This window comes from Physeter macrocephalus, chromosome 12 (genome assembly GCF_002837175.3).
Source record: "Physeter macrocephalus isolate SW-GA chromosome 12, ASM283717v5, whole genome shotgun sequence".
In the NCBI taxonomy this organism is placed as follows: domain Eukaryota; kingdom Metazoa; phylum Chordata; class Mammalia; order Artiodactyla; family Physeteridae; genus Physeter; species Physeter macrocephalus.
The window spans coordinates 14,903,053-14,923,121 of NC_041225.1; the positions used below are offsets into that span (position 1 = coordinate 14,903,053).

At 48.1% G+C, this 20,069-nt stretch overlaps 1 protein-coding gene across 1 annotated transcript in view; it reads left to right on the forward strand.

The window, feature by feature from the left end:
• NPHP1 (nephrocystin 1) overlaps nucleotides 1-20,069 on the forward strand; it is a 106,214-nt gene that overhangs the window by 63,744 nt on the left and 22,401 nt on the right. Inside the window, 3 exon segments of the mRNA XM_024129833.3 lie at nucleotides 827-871; nucleotides 14,045-14,134; nucleotides 14,137-14,247. Of these exon segments, the coding sequence (XP_023985601.1) occupies nucleotides 827-871; nucleotides 14,045-14,134; nucleotides 14,137-14,247 (246 nt within the window).

A 20,069-nucleotide genomic window follows, 5' to 3' on the forward strand; every position in this document is an offset into this window, starting at 1 on the left:
GCTCCGCAACGGGAGAGGCCACAACAGTGAGAGGCCCGCGTACCGCAAAAAAAAAAAAAAAAAAGATGTAAGAAAATGTTCTTGGCATATGCTTATCTGTAATTTCAGACAAGCTCATCTGGCACTGTAGTTAGATAATGCAGAATTTCTCTTTCTTCCCCTATAAAGCATTAGTATATTAATATTTATCGTTATACAAAACGTACATACATTGATTCATTCAACAAATATTTCACGAGAGCCCACTATGGCTAAGGCACCATGCTGGGCCCTGGAAGGTCTTTGATTCATACTTCTGTGGGGTTAATTGAACTCCGGGTTTTTTATTTCTTTAAAGAAGCTTTTGTGAAACTTTGTGCACAGATTGGAAATATTTACTTGCAAAGCTGTACTTCATTCTACCTCTCCCTGACCGTTGTCCTCATCTCGGCAGACAGAATTGTCGAGGAGTATATGGTATTTGGCGGAATTTTCTACTTTCATGACTGTCTTACCCTGAAAACTTAATGGTATTTTATCGTTTAGGTGCTGCGTTGGTGCAGTTTGCACGGATGTGTTAGCGTTGCACTGATTCTGTTCTTAAATTAGTTTTGACGTGTAAGAATCACGGGCTTCTGAGGAATCGTTCACTGATACGTCCCGCCTAGTCAGTCTGGTTCTGGGTCATTAGCACTTGATGCCTGATTAGAGATTCACTCCTTACATATGCAGGATCTGTACAGCGTTTGTAATCCTGTCCGTAAGTTTAACTACAGAGTGAAGTTGCAGAGGTGTGGCAAAGACTTGCGAATACTCGGATTAACATAATATTTCTATTTGCTTTTAGAGTTCCTGGGCTGAGAAAGAGAGTACATTAAAAAGATCAGAGAAGGTAACGTGATTGTGTACCCTGAGCTTCACGCGTTTTGTGCTCAGTGTCTGCTGCACGTCCTAATCATGCCTCTTTTTTCGCTGAGGTAACCGTGGTCCTAATCCCTCTTGACAGTTGAACGGTGTTATTACGGTTGCAAAGACACCTTCCAAGAAGGGTGTGGGTGATGGATTCCAAGTGTAAAAAGAAACACTTGATCGAGACAGGCATTTCAGATCACTGAGTTTATTGAACTGAGGGGAAGTTTCTAAGCCAAAGTGTCCCAGTTGACTATCAAATTTCTCTCATTTAAAAAAAAAAAAAATTCCCCTGGCTCTCAAAGTCTGTATCAGGTAAGGAGAGGGAAGAAGAAAATTGGCATAAGCTGTGGCACACATTGAAAGCATGCATGGCTGTGCTTACATGACCGGAGAGTGCGGTCATTCCCAAACAGAACTTGCAGTGATCAGTGAGTAGTGGCTTGACTGCTCTAGTCTGGGATTGACAAACTTTTCTGGTAAAGGGCCAGAGAGCAAATATTTTTAGCTTTGCAGGCCACACGTGGTCTGTCTCAAACACCCAGCTCCACCACTGTACCGCAAGGCAGCTTCAGGCAATATGTAAACACCTGGGCAGGGCTGTTTTCTGTAAAACTATTTCTAAAAAGAGATGGCAGTGGGCTGCATGGGGCCCATGGTCCATGGTTTTAGGACTACTAATCTGAACTTTTCATTATCCTCAAGGAATCATGGGAGAACAAACAAAGACACTAAAAATTGAAAGAAAAAAGTGTATATATTGTATCCTTACTTGAGTTTTTGTTTGACTAAAACTGGCAGGTTTAATGCCCTTCTAGCTTGGCAGTGGACAGGTGCTGGGCCTCGGGCCTGTAGAGGCTGCCTGTCCACACACGGTAGCCTGCGGGGGCCACGTCGCAGTGTAGACCGCCACCCCGGCTGTGATTCCCACCCCAGCTGTCGGAGCCGGGCCGCCTGCCCGTGTGGATATTGCCCAGATCTTGTTATGGGGAAGCGGGGTTGACAACACATTCTTACTGCTTGGGGCTCCTTTCTCTGGATTTCACACGGAGCCCTTGCTACCCTTCCCCTGTATCACCTTGGCCTCATTCAGCAATACAGCTGACTTCGCATTGTGTCTTAGTTCCATTTACCTGGAACCGCACCCTTGTCCCCGGAGTTAGCTTCTGGCACCCCAGTCTGCTTGATGGAATGTCCAAGACACTCCGTGGCCCTCGGGGGCACCCTGGCCTCAAGGAGCCCCTTGCAGACCCTCAGAGAGAACCACTTGTCTCTCACCGCGGTGACTGCTGTTGTGTCCACGTCCTGACTGAGCAGCCGATTCAGAGCTGACTACCTGCCAGACACCGATGGCACCTCCCTCCCACCCCCTAGACGGCTTCTAGTTAACAGAGTTCATACAGCGTAACACTTGAGGAGTAATGACCTGGGTCCACTCACAGTCACTGGTGGTGCCCGTGTTTTCCCAGAGAGACAAGGAGCTCCTGAAGGCCACGTTCCTCCTGGTTTACCACGACTGCGCGCTCCCCCTCCTCCACTCCGCGCTCCTGCCGCCGTTCAGGTGGGCAGAGGAGGAGACCGAGGCCGCCCGATGGAAGGTCATCGCCGACTTCCTCAAGCAAAACCAAGAAAACGAGGGCGCCCTCCAGGCTCTGCTGTCGCCAGCGGGGCTCCATGAACCTTTCGACATTTCAGAGCAGGCCTATGACTTCTTGGGTGAAATAAGAAAGAATGCAGCCTGACAGCCGGTGCCCCTTGACCTTCCACTTCCCGCTGAATCTGATAGACCCTCCGTGACAACCTGAATCGCGTGACAAAACCAGAAGTAACTGTCCCATCATAGCTCAGGCTTTATTCGCTTTTGTTCAGGCCACATTCTATAAGAAATATTTATCTGGTAATTTGAATATGTGTTAATACAATGAAGTAAATTTTTATAAGGAATACTATGATATCTAAATTTAAAGAGAATTTTTTTTCAAAAACCAACTAACGAATTTTTGTTTTGTTTTTCTTTTTTATTGAGTATAGTTGATTTACCATATTATGAAAGTTTCAGGTGTACTATATAGTGATTAACAATTTTTAAAGATTAGACTGCATTTAAAGTTATTAATACTGGCTATATTCCCTGTGCTGTACAATATATCCTTGTAGCTTACTTATTTTATACTTAATAGTTGTGCCTCTTAATCCCCTACCCCTGTCTTGCCTCTCCCCACTGGTAACCACTAGTTTGTTCTCTATATCTGTGAGTCTGTTTCTTTTTTTTTTATTGAAGTATAGTTGATTTCCAACGTTGTGTTAATTTCTTCTGTATAGCAAAGTGACTCAGTTATACATATATATACACTCTTTTTTATATTCTTTTCCATTATGGCTTATCATAGGATATTGGATATAGTTCCCTCTGCTATGCAGTAAGACCTTGTTGTCCGTCCATTCTGTATGTAATACCAAGTAACAAATTTAAGTTAACTGTATCTATAGCTTTGTATGAAAGCAAGATTTTACCAAAAGCTAAATTTATGACTATTCAAGAAAGTGAAAATATAATCCACAGAATCGGAGAAGATATTTGCAAATGATATACCTGCTAAGAGTCTAGCACCCGGAATATATTAAATATATGATTTTGCCGATAAACTTCGTGTTGTGAAATGTAGGGGAAATCAGAGTAATCTGTTTGAGAAAGTTGTGTTGTTAATCACTGAATTCAGTCTAATATTTGAATGTGGTTTATTCTAATTGGATATAAAAACAGAATCTAGTTTTACCTTTTCAAGTCCATACAATTGGTGCTCTTAAGAAGAAAACAAAACAAAAAAACACCTCCAGGCTTTGGCGACTAAGTTAACCCACCCCTGTGTCAAAGAACAAAGATTTTGTTGCATTTCAAATAAACCTGTGACTGCCAGTAAATTGTCCCAAGCCTTCGCTGTTGATGATAACAGTACAGCTGGCATTTGTTGAGTGCCTGCTGCGTATGTTCTCATTTACTAGGTTAGCTCTCACAGCTACTATAGGAGGCCGGCACTGGTTTTCTCCTGGATTACTACTGCCGAAGAAACAGCCCAGGCAGATTCGATAATTCTCCTAAAGTCAGAGCTGGTGAGTGGCACAGCTAATGTACCTCGTAGAGACACCATGTGTAATCTACAACCTAAGACATTCCCCTCATCACTGCAAACATTTAAGAATGGCCTGTGAAAATAAAATAGGAGAAGGCTACTGGCAGAAAAAGACGATCAAATAAGAGTTTAACCTAAACTATCAGAGCACCAGCTGAGGAACTTTTTTTGACAGCATGCGTCCTTAAAGGAGGCATTTACTTTTAGAGATCCATTGTATTATGAAACTCCTGGGCTACATCTTAGTCAGCTTCCGCTAAACCCTTAACCGAAACTCAACGTGGGCCTTCATCTCAGAACTTAACACGGTATGAAAGGGCTTCCAGCCACAAATGTCATGAGAGAACATGGCCTTGGAGAAGAGATTTCACTACGTCTCCACCGACCCCCGCCCCCCAGACCCCACCCCACGCCCTCAGTGACGTGTGGGAAGCCATCATGACGAGCCGCCTGTCCCCTTCCCAGGGTGGTGCCTCTCTCCCTCTGGGACCATGGCCCTCCAAAGCTCCTGCTGCAGGAGAGGGGTTCCCGCCTGTGTAGACGGAGGTGGCGAGCGTGTGTACAGAGATTTCCCCGTTCTGTCAGAGTTGTCTCGTCTTAGGTCCCCGCTGTCTCGTTTGAGAGAACATGAGACCGTGTCCCGCCCCATTGCGAAGGTCATTTTTCTGCAGACTCTTTAATTCCTCGCTGCCACCTTTTACTTTTTCTAATCATTTAGCTTATTCTTACCATCAAGCCAGAGGTGGGGCATTCTGAGTGAAAGAAAATATTGCTGGTGAATTCCTTTCAGTGAATGCACGGCGCGGAGCGAGGGAGCTTTCCTTAGAGGGTGTTTTCACAGACTGTCTTCTGTGTTCATTTGAAATGTGTCGTGCTTGACGAATGCGGCCAGCTTCGGGTTTCTGACACATAAGCAAAACACGGAGACAGGAGAGAAAACAGTTTTGGTCATGCTGAGGCCCAAAAGGAAGGCGCGGAGGCAGCTGACCCGCACGGAGGAGGCTGTTCCGCAGGGGTGAGCGTGTCTCTGCCATCGAGAGGCTGAAGTTCCCTCCTCAGTCAGTGGAGGCTTTTTTTTTTTTTTTTTTTTTTTTCAAAACAATGAAACCTCTCTGGCTTTTTAATGCCACCTTTTAGCTTCCAAAACAGGAAGAGGTTGTCAAGGAGCCAGAAACATCCTGGAAATGAGTCCTTGGGGGTCCGCGTGTCAAGGAGCATGACTTGGCAAGACACCGACTGAACCGTGAACTGAAGTGGGGGAGCAGCGAGAGGGCAACAAGTACGGGGTGCCTCCCCGTGAAGGGGGGGGCGGTCCCCACATCAGAATAATGGGTCGGGGCAGGGGGACCTTCCCTGGCGATCCAGTGGTTAAGACTTCGCCTTCCAGTGCATGGGGTGTGGGTTCGATCCCTGGTCGGGGAGCTAAGATCCCACATGCCTCGCGGCCAAAAAACCAAAGCATAAAGCAGAAGCAATATTGTAACAAATTCAACAGAGAATTTTAAAATGGTCCACATCAAAAAAAAAAAAAAAAGAAAGAAAAAAGAACCATTGTGGAGGACGGGGGGATTGGCCCCCTCCCTCCACCTCCAGCCTCATACAATGGATTGAGCGTCACATCCATCAGACCTGCTGGAGGTGGAAAATGTTGCAATTCCCTGGTCTGGGGGGTCCGGTCTGGATGGCAAGGGACGGGGCGTGTACTACAGAGCAGGTACCGCCTCAGTCGCCAGTGGTTTTATGGTCTAAGATTGAGGTCAGAACAACTCACAAGGGAGTGGTTGAAATGCATGATACCACATGCAAACGGAGCAGGTTTGACCTGTCAACCCAGCAGCATCTGGGAAACCCCCAGGGACCAGGGAGGGCGCTGGAAGTGTCATCTGACAGCCCAGGGCTTTGTCAGTTTACAGTGTTACAGGACGTCCTTTGCTGTGGACTTGCTCACTTCCTCTGGTGTGAAGCATTCCAAGTTGGGGGGTTTTCTCTGGGCGTGGAGGTGACCAGAGCTGGCTGTAACCTAGCTGCTTTGTGTTCTGCTTCCTCAAAACAGAATCTGAGACAGAACCCTACTGATTCAAGGCACCGTACATCTGAGGTTTATAATCGCCCATTCGTTCATTCATTCATTCATTCATTATGTATTTGCTGCGCACCTACTATGCTCCAGGCACAGCATTCGGCTTGGAGGACCCGGTGGGAGCAGCCCTGATGAGATCCCTGTCCTGACTTACGGTGCACGATGTGGACGTAGTCACACATGAGAACCATGAAGAAGGGCACAGACTGCTGGAAGGGCCTCTCGCCGTGTCTTTCCGTTGTTGCTGTGATATTTAAATTCCAGCCATCCCATGTCTGCGGAGTTAAGAGCCCTGCAGCGGGCACCGAGTAAGCGATCAGCAGAGGTGGTCCTTCCTACCGCGCTCTCTCTCCCCAGACACCGCCATCCCACGTTGGGGACCAGCTGGCTTCCACTCAGTGTTTGGATGAATCCCTCACTCTCTGAACTCCCACCGTTTGCTGCCTGAAACTCAGGAATATGTGGATGTAATAACATGTGGATCCCTCAAGAGCCAGAGTTGCTAGCGGAAATTCTGATATTTGAAGGCAGTAATAGAGTAATCACATAGGTTTGGACGGGGAGGGATGGGAGGAGTGATAAATGAATGGTGAGTGAAGGGCTGTGCCATGATGGGTAGGAAAACGGAGGCCTCGGAATTTATGTCTCAGTGACTGACACTGAATGAGGGCGTGCAGGCGTGCAGGCAGAGTATAGAATGGAAATCAGAAATCATGGCTGGAAAACAGCTTGAACTCGGGACTTTGGTAATATGGCCATTGGGTAGTCTATGTCTTATGCTCTGGAGACAGACTGGACCTTAACCTGCTCATTTGTATTTGACTTTGCCAACAAAGATTAACTTTGCCAAACTTTGCCCTTTCAAAGAAGCCACTTGGGGAGATAACAAAAAAGGCTCAAGGCTTTCTGAGCCATTCTCCAGGGAGGTCTCTCTGGATGACCCATTCATTATCCCATGAGTCCGTCCTCTTTCCTGCCAGCTGTCCTTTGACCCTGAAGCATTCTGTGCCTGCCCAGACCCCAAGGACACCGGGAGCCAGGCTCAGTTCTTCCTGATGGCCACAAACAGCATTAACCGCAGCCTCCTCCCAAGCCTGGTCCTGTGGGTGTGTGCATTCTAACTCCCCCATTTGGGAGTCAGATTGATTTGTAGAGATAGTAGCTGCAATCCAGCTGTGTCTGAATGAGCAGGCCAGAGCCAGTGAGACATGAGTGTCCCTGCAGCGTGAAGGGGGAGGGCTGGGATCCTCCTTCTACAGGGGGGAAGCAAGTGCATGGACATCTGGTGCATTTGCTGTCCAGTATCCATAGACTTCTGGTAACTCCACCCCCCCTTCTCCTTCTGGAGGAGCCCCCCTCACTAACACCACACCCTTTCATCCCTTTCCTCACAGCTCCAGGAGGGGCTATGATTGGCTCAAGAAGATCAGGATATGCCACTCCCCTGGTCACAGTGATTGGATTTAGAATGGGCCAACAGAGAGCAAACCCCAGAAGATTTACTCCAGAGCCCTCTCCTTCCCTGCCCAGTGTAGCAGGAGATGTGAGATCTGGAGCCACTGTGTATTGCAGCGATTTTACCACTGGGAAGTGAAAGCCTAGAGCTGTGTGTACATGGGGGTAGCACTGAGTGAGGTTAAGAACAAAGCCAACGGTAGTGACAGCGACAGGCAGGCAGGGCTGACAAACAGGGGATCTTAGGTCCTTGGTAGCATTGTTTGAGTCCCTGGATCAAGCCTCACCTGAAGCCACCATTCCCCCAACTTCTCACTTACCTGAGGTAATAAGTTCCCTTGGTTGTTAGAGCCAGTTGGGATGGGTTCTTCTAACACGTGCAGTGGGAAGAATGGATACACTGTCCCTTCCCCAAGCATCACTGGCTTTCTCCTGGCCTGCCCCTTATCTGTCAGGCAACCAATAAATCTTGTATGAAAAATGTATAAGGCGATTTAGTGGTGGGGAGAGAGTTTGAGGAAGAAGAGACAAAAAAAAAAGAGGGAAGCAGTTGTCTCCAAAGTCTTTCTGACGGAGAGAGTAGATTCAGTCATTTCAAAAACATTTATTGAGTGCTTACTGTGTGCCAGGCAATATTCAATACAAAGAAAGTTACTGCTCCCCTGAAGCCAACATCCGAGGGGGGGCAGGGGCGGGAGACAAACAATATGCAATATGCAAATGAATCAATAAACAAAAATATGAGGTAGTGATAAGTGCTATACAGAGAATCAAAACAGGCTGGTAGAGTTTTGGTTCTGGTCAAATAGAGATGGATATTCTACCCTTTCCTCCCCACTGAATGCAGCTAAAGCCATGGACAGGATGCATGGAACAGCTTTCTGAGGACTCTGAAAAATAAGTAGAAGTGGGACTATGTGGGAAAGAAACCAGAATTGAAGATACTGTCAAAGTGGTGGTGAGTTTCCCATTTTTTCCCTCCAGATTCTACAGGCCTGGGCTCAGACAACATGAAACCTAGAACTGTGTACAGGATACAGACCAGAAACGGCTCCGAAAAAGCCCTCCATTTCTGGGCTTAGGAATGGGAAAGAGAGCCCGGATAGGTCAGAGAGAGTGTAGAAAACCCCTGTTTATTTGTGGAGTTTTTCCCATTCTTTCCTGCCCCCAGGCAATCTAGTGACAGTAGGGGTGACAATGGCAGTGGCAGCCAGATAGGTGACTAAACTCTAAGGAGGGGCACCCTTCTCTCTGACCAAAGGAACTGTGGTCCTAAGAGCATGGGGGGAAATCCTTCTTTCTCTCTCTTTCTCTGTGTAAATATATCTTGTTGCTTTTTGTCACAGTAGAGCAGGGAAAGTAAAACCCTGGCTTTTTAGCCAGAGGACCAAGGTGAGGGTGGAGGGGTCAGGATCACCTGGGAAGTGGAAAGTGTGGGGGGATCACGGGGAGGAGGGAGCTAAAGAAAGTGATCCCATAAAGTAGTGTGTGAATGTCTTAGCTGCCCCTAAACAGCATGCCAAAGGATTTTAGGACTGAGCAGCATGGTCCCTGACTGATCCTAGGTCCAAGACTAGCACACACACCAAACAGATCTCAATAGCACTATAAAGCCTTAAAAACTGAACTGGCATTGTTCAGGTGGTTTCAGACCAGAGAAGGTAGACAGGAACTTGCAGCCTGCATCTAACCAGGTTGGTCACCTGCTAAAGCAAACAAAAAATCAACCTTTTCTATAGGATTTAAAGAAGACCCATAATCCTATAACATAATATTCAAAATGTCCAAGGTAAAATCCACAATTACTTGATATTTGAAGACCCAGGAAAATCTCAACATTTCTCAAAGGGGAATGATGAAAAGACAATAAGAGACAACAAGTCTGAGATGACATGGTTGTTGGAATTGAGACATGAAAGCAGCTGTTATAATCATGCTCTAAGTAGTAAGGGCAAATCTCCTCCAAATGAATAGTCTCATCAGAGAAACAGATGATATAAAAAGAACCAAATTGAAGTTTTAGAAATAAAAAATACAATAACCAAAATGAAAAAGATTAATTGGATGAACTCAGTAACAGAATGCAGATGATAGAAAAGTCAGTAAATTTAAAGATAGTTCGATAGGTCAACATAAATCAATATAGATAGACCAATACAAATTGTCCAGTTGAACAATAGAAAGGAAATAGATTGAAAAAATAAACAAATCCTTAAGAACCCATGGAACAATGCCAAAAGGTTTAACATTCTTGTCACCAGAATCTCAGTAGGAGGGGAGAAACAGTGTAGTACAGAAAAAAAAAAGTTGTTTTGAAGAAATAATGGCTGAAAACTTTTAAAATTTGGTGAAAGACTTAAAGTTACAGATTCAAGAAGCTTAGTGAACAGCAAAAAAGATAAGCTCAGGGAAAGCCATGACCAGCCATATCAGAATCAAACTATAAAACTACACACAAAGAAAAAAAGTCTTGAAAGCAACCAAAGAAAAACAACGCATTCAATAGAGGGAACAACAGTTTGAATTACTGAGAATTTCTCATCAAAACCAGAGGCCAAAACATTTCTTAAGTGCTGAAAGAAAAAACAAAACTGGCAACCCAGAATTCTATATTCTGCAACAATACCCTATAGGAATGAAGGTGGAATTAAGACATTCTCAGATGAAGGAAAACTAAGGGAATCTATTGTCAACAGACTTGCTCTGAAAGAAATGCTAAATGAAGTTCTTCAGGCAGAAGGGAAATGATACCAAAGGAAAGCCTGGAACATCAAGAATGAAGGAACAGCAACAGAAATGGTAAATATCTGGGTAAACAGATTAATTTTTTCTCTTAAGTTCTTTAAAATATGTATGATGGTTGAAAGCAGAAAACATAACATTGTCCGATGGGGTTTTCAATGTATGCATGAATGACAACTACAACTGAAAAGAAAAGGGTAAAGGGACCTATATGTTCACTCCATCCGAAGTGGCAAAATACTCTTGAGTCGACTGGAAAGTTAAGTATGTATACTGTAAATCCTACAGCAACTTCTAAACAAATAATACGAAGAGACATCGTAAAAAACTCAATAGATGAATTCAGATGGAATATTAAAAATGTTTTTAAAATCTAAAAGAAGGCCCAAAAGATGAAACAAAGAAATGAAACACAGAGCAAACAAATAAAAAACAAAAAATGAAATGGTAGACCAAAATCCAAATATATCCATAATTACATTAAATGTAAACAGTCTAAAAATACCAATTAAAGGCAGCAAATTGTTGGGAGTTCTCTAGTGGTCCAGTGGTCAGGACACAGCACTTTCAATGCCATGGCCGTGGGTTCAATCCCTGGTCTGGGAACTAAGATTCCACAAGCTGTGTGGCATGGACAAAAAAAAAAAAAAAATTGCAGAATGGATTAAAAACAATGGCCCAACTCTGTCATAACCACACACACACACACACACACACACACACACACACAAACCATTATAAATATAGTGATATAGGTAAGTTAGAAGTAAAAGAGTAGGAACATATATATCACGCAAACACCAAGTGTATTATAATAAACATGCAAACATCAATTATAAGCAACAGTATTTGCATACATTGTTGGTGGGAGTATGTTTAACCACTTTGAAAAATAGCTTGACATTATCTAAAAACGCACACCACATGACCCACAATTCCATTCCTGAGATATTCCCGATAGAAATGCGTACCTAGATGCCCTAAAAGATATGTTCTAGAATTTTCATAGCAGTGTTACTAATTAAGACCCCAAATTGAAATAACCCAAATGTTCATAAACAATAGAATGGATAAAGTGTAGAATATTTGTACAATGGAATACTGTGCAGCAGTGAGTGAACTACAGCAGCACACAACGTGGATGAGTTTCCCAGGCATAATGTTGGGCAAGAGAAGCCAGACGCACAGAAATTCATTCAAAAGCAAGCCGAACTGACTGATAGGGTTAGACATCATGGGAGCAGACATCTGGGGAGAAGGGAGGGCAAAATGACTGGATGGAGTCTGGCAACGTTCTGTTTCTTGCTCTGGGTGGTGGTTTCATGGTCTGTATGTTTTGTGCATTTTTTTCTGTAAGCATATTATACATCAACAAAAACAATTTTGAAATGACTTTTAAAAATCAGAATGGAGGGACTTCCCTGGTGGCACAGTGGTTAAGAATCCACCTGCGAATGCAGGGGACACAGGTTCGATCCCTGGTCTGGGGAGCTCCCACATGCCACGGAGCAGCTAAGCCCGTGCGCCACAACTACTGAGCCTGCGCTCTAGAGCCTGAGAGCCACAACTACTGAGCCCGAGTGCTGCAAGTACTGAAGCCCACACGCCTAGAGCCCGTGCTCTGCAACAAGAGAAGCCACCGCAGTGAGAAGCCCACACACTGCAATGAAGAGTAGCCCCCGCTGGCCACAACTAGAGAAAGCCTGCGTGCAGCAATGAAGACCCAATGCAGCCAAAAATAAATAAAATTTTTAAAAAAATCAGGATGGAAATATTAACAGAGGAGGTGCTGGTCTTACTTTGGAAAGGAGAAGCAAAGAGAAGTGATTTCAGGATTAGAATTAGACGAACAACTACTTATAAAGCGTCTGCCGTTAGCCAGAACTGTCCTGCAAGTTTTCAAATAGACTGTATCTCATTTAACTCGCCCCAAAACCCACAAAGGAGAAAATGTGATGCTCAGCCTCACACCAGGCTCTGATCTTGTCTCACGGTGCATTCACACCTACAGCCCCAGCGAGGTATCAACTGGACTGGAAGGTGAAGATGTCCTCACAGCTCTAAACTTCTGTCCGTCCCGGTATCCCATTGCCGGTGGTGCATTATGAATCCTACAGCTTTCTTACGAAAAGCCTCAGTAAAGTGTGCTATACTTCATCGCATATAATAAAACATGACCTGGCTAAACGTAAAATGTTTAAAATATGCCAAATTTTTTACAGCCTTGTTTTGTCGCATCTTCCCTTCTAAACATATGAATTGTCTCAGAAGGTAGAAGAGGCTCAGGCCCTGTCCAGGTTCTGGTATTAACTCTACTTCATAGATGAGAAATAAGCCTGAGAAAGGTTATTTTCCTTCTTGTTTTCCCTGAGCTGTTCCCGTAGACTATGTGCCATGTTGTCGGTGGCTGAGTCCAAGGTATCCTACAGCCCAAGAGAGCGGCCACGGCTGATTTACAACAGTCCGGAGAGGGGGCAAGAGGTGAGATTCCGGGGGCAGCGTCTGCTGTGCTGGGCTCATCCTGCAAATGAGGTGGGGCTGGAAGGCAGGTGGGATCCGGGCCTCACTTCCCCGCTAGATCCCCACAGGCATGAAGGAGGGCACGACCGGGCTGGCTTGACGTTTACTCCATGTGCCCTTTGCCTCTCTTTGCAGTGACTTTGCTTTGGGCTCATTTGTCCAAACTCCCCTGTCCCCTGGCTCTCACCCAGCTGTCTCCCAACCAGGCAAAGGCCCAGCGGGTTGCTATCCCGACTTGTGCCCGGGAGGGCGGGCCCTGGTTGTTCAGGAACTGGCCTCTTGTGGTGGACATCTCCTGACCCCAGCACACAGAGCAGTCCTCCCACATCCCATCCACTCCAGGGCTGAGGCCACGGAAGGCAGGGAGAATGGACCTCCAAACCCCGAGCATCTCCAGCAGACTTTGGGGCACCAGGCCTTCCTGCAGGGTGGCAGATTCTCAGATTGACAGGCAAAGGGCCCACATCTCCAGGCCCTTTCTTTAGAGGGAAAGGAGCCACTTGGTCGCTGGGTCACAGCCCTGGAGCTCGGCCAGAAGGCAGGCGGAAGGCAGGAAGGAACCGCTTGGCCCCAAGCCTGGCTCCTGGAAGCACCGGCTGGGGCGCTGGGGCAGGGAGGGGAGGAGAGCTCGGGTGCCCACTGGGGCGGATTCTTCCCAGAGAGGGAGGCCTCCTCCGCTGGGAGAGAAAAATAGGAGAGGAGGACGGTGACAAGGGTGCAGAGAGAGAAGGAAGTGCCACGTCCCCAGGAGGGGGCAGGAGCTGGAAGTGAGGGCTGCTCTTCTCCCTCTGGCTTGAGGCCCCCAAGGATGGAGAAGGCGGGACCTTGACTTGACCTGGCAGATTCTTGGTATCCTCACTTGGAGAAGGGGCAACCCAGCCACGTGCCGGGCTGTGGGGAGCACCAGAGTTGACTGCAGATTTCTCGGCTCTTAGTAGCGCCTCAATAAATGGTCCTTGTCATTCAAGCGGCTCAGCCTGTATTCTGGGCACCCGGTTGGCGTGGTGGCTATAGCTGGCCTCCCCTGGAGTAGCACGCCTGGGATTCAAAACTTCCTTAGGAGGAAAAGTCTAGGAAGAGGATCCGGCTCTCCTTCCGTAGCGACTCTGCCCCAACCCCGGGCGAAAGCCTGTCTGCATTTCACTGAGGATTCTCTTGGCTGGAGCCACAGTGGAAGGACCTGCTGGGCTGGAACGGCTTTTTTTTTTTTTTTTTTTTTTCCTTCCAGGCAACGTCCTCTGATGGGTGTGTCGGGCAGGAGGTGATATTTGAAGGGCTGCGGGCACGGGCTGTGGAGCCAGGGCGCCAGGCAGTGGGTGAGAGAGCATGGCCTCCCGCGACCCACCTCCCACCAGCTACGCCCAGCCCGAAGTGCCCTCGGGGGTCGCGCTGTTCCTCACCATCCCCTACGCCTTCTTCTTGCCCGAGCTGGTGAGTGCGGCCGTGGGGGCCACCTGCATAAAGCGGGGGCTGGGAGACGCCGGCCTGGAGCTGGAAGCAGCTCCCTGGGGAAGGGGCTCCAAGGCCAGGGCTGTCGTGGCCTCCAGTCTCCCCGACGGGGCTCCAGGCAGGGTGTCCCCTAATCCTTCCCTGAGCGCCTCTGGGCTTCTGCAGTATGGGTGGGTCACCTCCTCCCCAAATGAAATCCACCGGGGTAACTGGGCTGGCGACCTGGTGATCAGAGGTGTGGGCGAACTGCTAAAGTATCCTGGGTCCTCAGGAAGATGTTGGGAACGGACTTTTATTATGTGGTTTCTTTTCTCCAACTACTTGTTGTTTGTGCTTTTCTAAAGTTCACAACGGGGGCACTCTGTCTTTCCTTCTGAGAGCAGCTCTTCCAGGATTTTCTTAATTGTCACATCAGCTAACGTTGGAGTTGTGTGGGAAGTTGCTTATGACAACATCTGCCATAGAACAGGCGTGTGAGATGCCCTGGGTGCTCTCAACGACCTGTCACTGCCCTCCTCTCCGGGTCCCTGCAGCTGAAACGGGGCCCCAATCCCCGCTGGGTCCAGAGTGTTCAACAGAACTCGAGTCCACTCCGAGCCGGCTGTCACCATGTCCTTTTCACTCACGGGGATCACAAGCCTGGTGAACAATTTAGGGCAGAGAAGTTTCTTTTGGTTTTCGAGCACCTTCTGAAATATCTAGCTTGTGGGTGATATTTTCTTACCAACTCTGAGTTTGGCAGTGCTGCCCCGGGGCAGGGAGGGAAAGAGAAAGTGGTTCCAACTTCCAGTTGGAACTGACGGCCCTGTCACCCTGTCATCTGCCTGGAAGGCTGGCCTGATTGAGTGATCTTTTGGCAAACTGGCTAAGGGGAGCCCATTGATGGCAACAAGAAAGCCAAGCCTGGGAATTCCCTGGTGGTCCAGTGGTTAGGACTCCGTGCTTCCACTGCAGGGGGGCTCGGGTTCGATCCCTGGTCGGGGAACTAAGGTCCTGCATGCTGTGTGGCACTGCCTTAAAAAAAAAAAGAAAGAAAGAAAAAGAAAGAAAGGGAAGCCAGGCAGGGTGGGCCCCACGTTTGGGTGGCTCCAGCTGAAACCCCACCCAAGAAGCAGGTTTCTGCCAGGCCTGGCCCCTAGGGGGATACAAATCAGGGCGTCCCGCCAGACTGATGGCATCTCAGTGCTCCTGTGAGTTCTCCGGACCAGGCGTGTCCCTCGCCTCGGAACAGCCACAAGAATGGCAGGGTCGGGGTCGGCTCCTCCCCTTTTTATGGAGCACATGCTCCGCGTCAGTCACACCAGCCACTGGCGACAGGACCCATGCCCTCCCAGGTTCCCTGTCTGCTGGACGGAGGCCCGCGAGCACTTCCTCGCTACAGTCAGACGGTGCTTGAGGGGGCGAAGGTCCTGCGCTGTGACACCAGCAAGGAGAGGCCATCCGACCTTGTCACCTCGGAGAGGGGTCTGGGCCTGTCACTGAGGAGGCGACTTTGCAGTTGGACCTCAAAGGACAGGCTGGATTTCCAGGCTCGGGGGCAGGAGAGGGAAAGGCCTGGACCCCAGGAGAGGCTGGCAGGCAGGAGGCCGGAGGCATGGGGCTTCAGGAGTCAGGAAAGTACCCGGCAGTCGCAAGAAGGGCCATCTGGTGCCCGCAGCCCCAGGACGCTGGGCTCCTGCAGCGGAATTCCCGGCGGGGAAGAAAAGTGCTTGGTTATGCTGGGCTCCGGGGCCTTGGGTATCTCAGGGGGTGGGATGATGTCACTGGTTCCATATTGTTCATTTCTTTTGGTTTTGAAATCATTTTAGATTTATAGCAACGCTAATAACAGTAGAACTGTGTTCCCATATACTCTCTACTCAGCTTCCCTTAAGGGCCACATCTTACATAGTACAACTGTCTAAGTCAGGGAATTAACATTGATACTATGCTATCCACTGTTCTAATGAACCTTGTTCAGAGTGTGCTGAATTCCCCACAAATGTCCTTTTCCTGGTCCAGGATCCGGTTCAGAATTCTGCCTGTCATCTGGTGGCCATAACTCCTTCATCTACTTTGATCTGGGCCGATTCCCTCCGTCCTTGTCTTGAGACTTTTGAAAATACTGATCAGCTATTTTGCACAACGTCCTTCCATTTGGCCTTGTCTGATGTCTCCTCATTACAACTTTAGTTTTAATTTGTAAGTAATCCTTGTTCATTGCCGAACGCTTAGAAAATACAGAAAGAATTATAATCCATGTATATGCGTATATTCGTATTTATACACATATGAGTGTATATTTAATGCGTTTATTTGGTACATGCTCTTCTGCACCTGCTTTCTCCTTAAATGAGTGTTCCTAGCATGGAATATAGGGCCAAGTGTGCATGATATCTGGGGTGCGGATGGGAAGGTAAACGGGAGAGGACGGGAGAATGTCCAGTTGGTGGTTAATTCTTTTTTTTTTTTTTTTTTAACCGCGTCGCGCGGCCTGCGGGACCTTAGTTCCCCAACCAGGGATCGAACCTGCGCCCCCTTAAGTGGAAGCGCGGAGTCTTAACCACTGGGCCGCCGGGGAAGTCCCTGGTGGTTGATTCTGATCCCCATGAGCAGATGTGCTGGGCTGGAGAGAAGAGTGCAGGATCAGCCTAGCAGAAGCCGCTCTGTCCCCGGCCGCCTGGGTATGCTGCCTGCCGCCACCCATGGGGCTGACCACAGAGCCCCAGGCCTTGGGGGGTCCCAGATTCTCAGTCTGGGGGGCCTAAGGCATCAGGGACAGGCGTATGCTTTTCTAAGGCCATGAGTCCAGAGAGTGGATTCTCAAATTGGGAGCTCAGGCAGAGAAAGCAAAATCTATAACCTGGATTCAGATGTGGTCCATGATGGGGGCGGCCAGGGTGTACATCAGGGGTGACTGCAGGCACAGCTTCCTCCAGACACTGTTTCCTAAGGCAGCGAGGGCCTTCTTATAAAATGAGGGCCCCCAAACACAGGGAGAGCAGAGGGGTCCCCTGAGGCCTCACGCCAGCCCCCGCCGCCAGCAGCCTCCAGCTCTTTTGTATCAATGATGATGACAGACTAGAATGGCCCAGACACCAGGGGGTCTGCGTGTTTCCTACCAGCTCTGCTCCCCACAGCCTGCTGTTAACGATCTTTGCCTAAGTGGCTTTATTTTAGAGTTTTTAACACTAAAATGCACATTTTCAAACCTTTGTCATAGTTATAGATTGCTAGGCAGTTGCAAAGATAGTTCTGAGAGGCCTCCCACACCCTTCCCCCAGCCTCTGCCCTGTAGTCACACCTTTTGTAATAACTCTCTCTTACAATATGACACCAGGGAGCCGACAACATTCGACATTCGTAAGCTATGTCTCTACTTCCATGCCATTTTCTCACACGTGTACATTTACGTAACCCCTACCACCAAGACACAGAACCGTTCCATCACCATGAACACCTCCCTACTGCTTCTGTTTTATAGTCACCCCATCTTGTCTTCCTTCACTCTCTCTCACCCCTGGAAACTATTAATTCCATCCCTAAAATTTTTTTTCTATACATTTATTTATTTTTTATTTTTATTTTTGGCTGCGTTGGGTCTTCGTTGCTGCACGTGGGCTTTCTCTGGTTGTGGCGAGCGGGGGCTACTCTTCGTTGCGGTGGGCAGGCTTCTTATTGCGGTGGCTTCTCTTGTTGCGGAGCACGGGCTCTAAGCACACCGGCTTCAGTAGTTGTGGCATATACATTTATTCATTCTTTTTTAGATTCTTTTCTCATATAGGTTATTAGGTGGATGTAATTTTCACTTCTCTGGGGAAATGCCAGAGTGAGTGTGATTGCTGGGTTGTATAATAGAGTGTCTGTTTCATTTTTATTAAGAGACAGACAAACTGTTTTCCAGAGTGGCTGGGCCATTTTACATTCCCACCGGCAACGGACAAGACTTTGGAGATTTTGACATTAAAGTTTGTATTTTGTTTGGTTTACAGTTGAATTCAGATTTCTCATCTGAAAACAGTATTAATTTCAAAACGTAAGCTCCAAGCGGGAGGAGCCTTTGAATCAGTGCATTTTAGGGTGAGAACGGATGTCGTTTATTTCCTTTCTCCTTCATTCAGTGAACAGACATTGTTTATTCCCTCCTTTCCTCAGCGAGTGTGGGAGCGGGCTGGTACCAGTGCCCGGCGGGCTGGGGACCAGGTGACTCACAGCCCCACTGCCTGGCTCTTCAGAGCAAACCGTGTGGGTGGCCGGCCTGGGGCAGGGATCACGTGACTATTACCTGCCTGCTGTGAGTTGGCTCATCAGCTTTTTTTACAAGATGAAAGGTGGACACACAGCTGGCCCTGGTGACTACAGCTGAGGGACAGCTTTGTAAATAAGAGTCCAAGGAAGTCTTTTAACTTTCAACCTTTTCACTAGTTAACTTATTAGATACTTGACTCATTACAAAGAAACAGCTAAGAAGGTTTCTAGAGAGTCAGCCAGTTAAAAGGAGAGACAATTTGGACACTCTGGTGTTTGATGCTTTCAGTGTTTTTTTTTCTGTTTTTTTTTTTTTGCGGTACGCGGGCCTCTCACCGTTGAGGCCTCTCCCGTTGCGGGGCACAGGCTCCGGACGCGCAGGCCCAGCGGCCATGGCTCATGGGCCCAGCCGCTCCGCGGCACGTGGGATCCTCCCAAACCGGGCACGTGGGATCCTCCCAAACCGGGGCGCGAACCCGTGTCCCCTGCATCGGCAGGCGGACTCTCAACCACTGCGCCACCAGGGAAGCCCTGATGCTTTCAGCTTTTTAATTTGCCCACACAGTGGTCAGAAGGAAATACTCTGACCACCCTAGAAGCTCATTCCAGAACCTTCCCGCTGGGGAAGCTCACCTTTATATCTTATCCAGATCCCCAGCTTCCCCTTCATTTCAGCCTGTTTCTTTTTCTACTCTGTTTATATGTAAAAGCCTGTTTGAGAGCTTACTGAGCCCCAGAACCGTCAGTCAACTGTGTGGGGCTGAGAGAGGGAATTAGGGCTCATCTTGGGCCTGGCTTAGGGCAGGTACCTCCCCTTTGTTATAACACTTCTTTAGAAGTTGAGTTTTTCCAAAAGGAAAAATCCTTCCTCTTGTTGCCCTCTGCTCCCTTTTCACTTCTCCATACTTCTGGGGAGCGGTAAAAGTAAACTCAATTTGCCCCAGCTTTACTTCATCTTTGCGGCATCTGTCCTTCCCTTCATTCCACACCTGGTCCCCGGCCTCGCCCCTGACCTTGCCCAGCCCCTGCAGGACCAGGGGCCAACAGCCTCCATGGCCAGGGCATCACTGAGACCCAACGCAGTGATGCCCAAGGAGGCCCCAGGAAAGCTGCGACAGGGGGGGAGAACAGGGCAAAGGGAAGGTAAATTAAAGTGTGGGGCTTGGAAGAGCAAAGCATCCTGAGACTTGTTGCCCTCTGCTCCCTTTTCACTTCTCCATACTTCTGGGGAGCGGTAAAAGTAAACTCAATTTGCCCCAGCTTTACTTCATCTTTGCGGCATCTGTCCTTCCCTTCATTCCACACCTGGTCCCCGGCCTCGCCCCTGACCTTGCCCAGCCCCTGCAGGACCAGGGGCCAACAGCCTCCATGGCCAGGGCATCACTGAGACCCAACGCAGTGATGCCCAAGGAGGCCCCAGGTAAGCTGCGACGGGGTGGGGAGAACAGGGCAAAGGGAAGGTAAATTAAGGTGTGGGGCTTGGAAGAGCAAAGCATCCTGAGAAGAATGGGAGGGGCCGTGTGGAAAGGAGTCGGATGTCAACCTCCCCAGTTGCCTGGACCCATTTCGGCTTCCTG